Consider the following 4,788-nt stretch of genomic DNA (forward strand, 5'->3'; position numbering starts at 1 on the left):
CATAGCGTCTACACTGTAGACTCTACAGCATTTCAAGGTCAATTTAATATTTTACCAAATTTTGATCATTTAACCACTTCTTTGGAAAAATACCATGTTTTTAGTCTTTTACCGATTGATTTCAACTTATTACCCAAAATTTCAATATAATAGCTAGTCTTTTCAAGAACTTACTCACTTCAATTAACGACGTTAGTTTCGGCTACACGGGCGATCGCAACTTCGTTACACGTCGCCTACTTCGTGCAAAATACCGCGCATAGGACGCAGGTATGCACATTCGCGAGTCGCAAATTGCGACTCATACTGTACCGATATGAAACTGCTGGGGATCTGTATCCGTGTATGAATACGTGTCTAAGTGCACCGGGAAGAGGCGTCACGGTGACCCCTCGGGCGTCAGAGGCTAACGGGCTCACACAAGGCAGGGTTATAAGCAGCAGAAAATAGAAGTATCTTAAGAGCGATGGGCCTCCCCGAGTCCGACTCAGAAGTCGTGCTTTTGGTTGCGCAGGCGAGGTTCTATGAAGAAGGAAGACTCCGGTGACTGACTCGTACGAGTTGTAAATTACAACTTGTAATACACATCTGTGATGAGAGGCAGCTCAACCCTGGGAAGTTCACATAGGCAGAGGATAATGCTCCATCGCACAACAGAATCGAAACCAGACCACAGCATTATATAGCAACACACCCACACCGGGTGTGGGTGTGTGGGTGTGGCACACCCTACCAAACTCCGAACTTCATTCCTACTCGTACTTCCGAGTGAGCAGTAGACTACTACTCACTCGGTACTGTCTCTGTGAGGAAGATTCGCCTCACGGCTAAGTAATACTTAGTAAGGATACCTAGTAAGTGTCCTTCAGAGGATGTGCACCTCAGGAAATGACCTCACGATTGTGGGGCCTTCTCGAGTCTGCGAGTTTCTCGCGGATTGCGGCTAGCGTTGAAATTCATAGGTCAGTTCCGGGTCCGTCTGGTGTAGCCAAAGCTAACGTAGTTAATTGAAGTGGGTATGCTTTCAAAAAGACAAGCTATTAAACTAAAATTTTGGGTAGTAAGTTGAAATCAGCCGGGATTAGTTGAAAAAAAGGGTATTCTTTCAAAAGAAGTGGTTTAATTATTGAAGATTCAGGTAAAATGTTAAATTGACCTGGAAATGCTGTAGATGTTATATGTTTTTTTTGACGCATTTACCAGCCTGTGGGGGGAAAATCCGGTTACGGAGAACCTTAGGAGGTGTGGCCCAGGGCCACACCGTTTTTGAGGGCCACTGGCCCTCAAAAGGATACTGTGGGACTTGCATGACCATACCCACTAAAAACCCCCAGAGGCTGGGCCCAAAAGGCAGAACGTCTGATGGAACCAGCCCCTACTAGCCACCTCTCACAGAGAATGGAGGCTGCGCGTCGCACTTCTCCATGTGTTTAGCAAGATTGCTAGCCCGAAAATATTTCTTGCCAAAGCGCTCACAACGTGAACAAGTAAATATCTTTGGCGCTCTCGGCACAGTAGGGATAGGAGCTTTAAACAACTCCTTAGCCACCACAAGTGCTTCAACGAGTGACTTACAAGGCCTGAACAGGTTGGCCTCAGCTTTGAGACTAGTCTGCCACATCGTAGGTGGCCTACCACGTCTTTCAATAAGCTTGAGCCTACAAGACCTCACCACAAGACCATCAACTGGTTTCGTAGTGAGAATCCTCCCTGCCCATCGCAATCTCCTCTGCGCTAAAACATGTTTCGGATCAATAAGAGGAAGTCCTTCCCAAAGTTGCTCTCCATGCACCCTATCTCTGAGGGTCAGTCCAAGGGACATTCTCCTACAGCGATTCAGGAGCACATCGAGACGCCTTCAACGACTCTTCATGGTAGGGAGCAGTCTCCAAACCGTAAAGTACCGAAGCGAGGACAACACGTTCTATGATAGACTCCTTGGATGCTAGTGACACCTTATTGGACTTCAGGACAAGCGCGAGACTACTTAGTTTCCCAAGAGCCGCTATCGCCCGGTGCCGATATGGCGCTACTAGATCCCTATCTTTCGGGAAGAGATTACCTAAGTAGACGAACTTATCTACTTCTTCGACGTCAGAGTCACCTATCTTCAAACGCAGATTGGAATCACCCAATCCCTCAGATAAGATCATGCATTTCGTCTTAGGTAAGGACACTTCCATGCCAAACCTAGTCAGAGCTGCCGAAAGCTTATCCAAGTTACGCTGAAGAATAGAATCATCATCCGCCAATAAAACGATGTCGTCCGCGAACGGGAGACATGAGAGGTCCACGGATTCCGTACTGCCCTCGCTCTCGCAAGGCATGCTCAAGCTGATATCCAGGTTGGCTTCTCTGATCACCATTTCCATGAAGATGATGAACAGAAGAGGCGCTATTCGGCACCCCTGTCTAGTTCCCATATCTATTGGGAAAGGGTCAGATAAACCTTCCTGAGTTTTAACCTGTGCAACAGTATTACGGTGTAGTGATTCGATAGCTGAAATGAGCTTCTCATCACATCCGGCTAGCCTGAGAGCTCTGCAGATCGCAGGACGAGGTACTTTATCGAAGGCTGCTTTCAAATCTAGAAAGACAGCGGACAATCTGCGACCATTCCGGTTGCAGACTTCCTGACATCGACGTAGTACGTGAACCGCATCTAGAGTGCCCTTCGCTGGGAGAAATCCGAACTGCTTCTCTCCAACGAAACTCTCTGCTAGAGGCTTGAGCCTCTGCCCCAAAACTCCGGAATAAACCTTGCCGATATGATCGAGCAGATTTATCCCCCTATAGTTGCCTGCTACCTTCCTATCACCTTTCGTACAGAAAGGGATAATAATGGAATGTCCTAAAACTCTGAGAATAGTCTCCGGTTCACTCCACCACTCTTTGCACAAGCGGTGTAAGATCCTCAGACAATGCTCACCACCGGCTTTCAAAGCTGATGTGAGCACCCCATTTGCTCCGGGAGCTTTACCATTATCCATAGAGCAGAGAGAGTCCTTCACCTCATTCAAGGTGATGTCATCCCCTCCCGTACGCTCTATTGGAAGGTCGACTGGCTCAAGAACAGGTAGAGTGCAAGTTTTCGGAGCAAATAGTTGCGTAAAATGACTTGCAAACACCTGCGGAGAGAGGAGATCATGTCGTCTGTGGGTCAGTGTGAAGCCTAGGCCAGATTTCAACTCGTTGATGAGGCGCTCGACATCCCCAACAGCGTGTTGAGCTTCCGCGTTCTCAATCTGAGAGCACTTCAGCTCTATAAAATCGGCTTCAGCTTTTTTCACTACTGCAACCACGTTACTGCGAGCTTCGCGGTATAACTTGAAAGCTTCTGGCGTCTTCCTAGATAGGAATGCCTTCCATTTCAGTCTTTTCTCGCTAACTGCAGCTGCGATATGAGATGCAGAGAACCAGGGCTTTCCAGGACAAGATTTCACCCCATCCAGCTTACGCATGGAAGCTTGAAATGCATGGACTACGTCTGAGTAGGCACCATCCTGAGGACAAGTATGGATCATATCCATCTCGAACTCATGCTGGGCTTCCTTTTCGCGGACCTTCGCATTAAAAGCCCGTCTATCAACGATAGAACGTGAGGCTAGTTTCCGTCCTTGCAGACGCCGGGTGGGCCGACAAGTTGCTGTGTTACGAAATGAGAGTTCTAGTGCACAGTGATCAGATGACCCCATGACTGTCCGTCTCACACGAACATCCAGCACTTGTAGTTTCCTGTTGCTCCAGATCAGGAAGTGATCTAGCTGATGCCAGCACTTCTCTACCGGGCTAAGCCACGTCCCAAGGTGAGTTTGGGGCTTGAGAAAATGAGTCGCTGCATGGCCCATATGTGAGGCAGCAGCAAGCATGACTAGTCTCCATCCATTGTCATTGGTCTCCTCATAGGCATAAGCCTTGCCGAGGCCGTGGATCGGATCCCTTGCGAGATCTGAACCTAGCCTGGCGTTGAAGTCACCGCAGACAATTTCCGGACGTTCTAGTCTCACCACTTCTTCGACAACATCCCAAAACTCATCTTTTTGACCCTGCGGCGCTACCTCTGTGGGAGCCTAGCACACAACAATGGTTATGCCGCTGTTCAACGTGATGTGAGCTATTCTATTTGAATAGCTGTTCCGCGTAGTGCAGGAGAGCTGTAGAGGATGTGATCCCCTAGCGATTCTCCTTGCACTTCCTTTCGTAGTCGAGTTTCCTGTAGGGCGATTATTGGGACATCACTCCCGATCGCCTTCAAGGACTCAACGACTGCCAACCTGTTGGCGTATCCTAATAGAGAACGTACGTTCCAGGTGTACATGCGTATCACACTGGGGTCTACGTCCCTACGGAAGTACGACCTGGTGGATCCACCACTATGAGGACTGTAGTTCGCAGTAACTGAGGGTGTCCTACGCCTCTCAGAACTATCGCGATGTGCCCGGGTACGCTGGCGCTTGAGTCGACGCCTGGCAGCTCTTGCCGCCCGACGCCTTCTCAGGGCGTCTTGTGTTCGCGTCCCACGGCGTCGTCCTGTCCGCTTGCTGTCGGTCACCGCATCAGCTGTCGAAGAGACAGCGAGCGGTTCATCCGGTTCGCCACGTGAAGGCCGCGAGTCGGGGGAGGACATTTTGGGAGCCAAAAGATGAACCTAATGTTATAGACGTTGTATGTGGTAGAATGAAACTCGTTACATGTTAATGTCATTAATTGGAACTCCCAATCGAATGAAACCTTCCAAATTTGTAAAGCTCACTTGTTCACGCGATCAATTTCACCTTGCTGGTCACC

The 4,788-nt window shown here is 48.9% G+C and overlaps 1 protein-coding gene across 1 annotated transcript in view; it reads right to left on the bottom strand.

Annotated features, from left to right (window-relative positions):
• Positions 1–4,627, bottom strand: part of Pmar_PMAR007367 (conserved hypothetical protein) — a gene marked incomplete at both ends in the record, with an annotated part of 5,472 nt that extends 845 nt beyond the window's left edge. Inside the window, 3 exons of the mRNA XM_002788240.1 lie at positions 1,576–1,658; positions 1,831–4,070; positions 4,304–4,627. Of these exons, the coding sequence (XP_002788286.1) occupies positions 1,576–1,658; positions 1,831–4,070; positions 4,304–4,627 (2,647 nt within the window). The remainder of the gene's footprint in view (positions 1–1,575; positions 1,659–1,830; positions 4,071–4,303) is intronic.
• Positions 4,628–4,788: the final 161 nt, after the last annotated feature.

The sequence above is a fragment of the Perkinsus marinus genome (assembly GCF_000006405.1).
Source record: "Perkinsus marinus ATCC 50983 genomic scaffold scf_1104296928640, whole genome shotgun sequence".
Classification (NCBI taxonomy): domain Eukaryota; phylum Perkinsozoa; order Perkinsida; family Perkinsidae; genus Perkinsus; species Perkinsus marinus.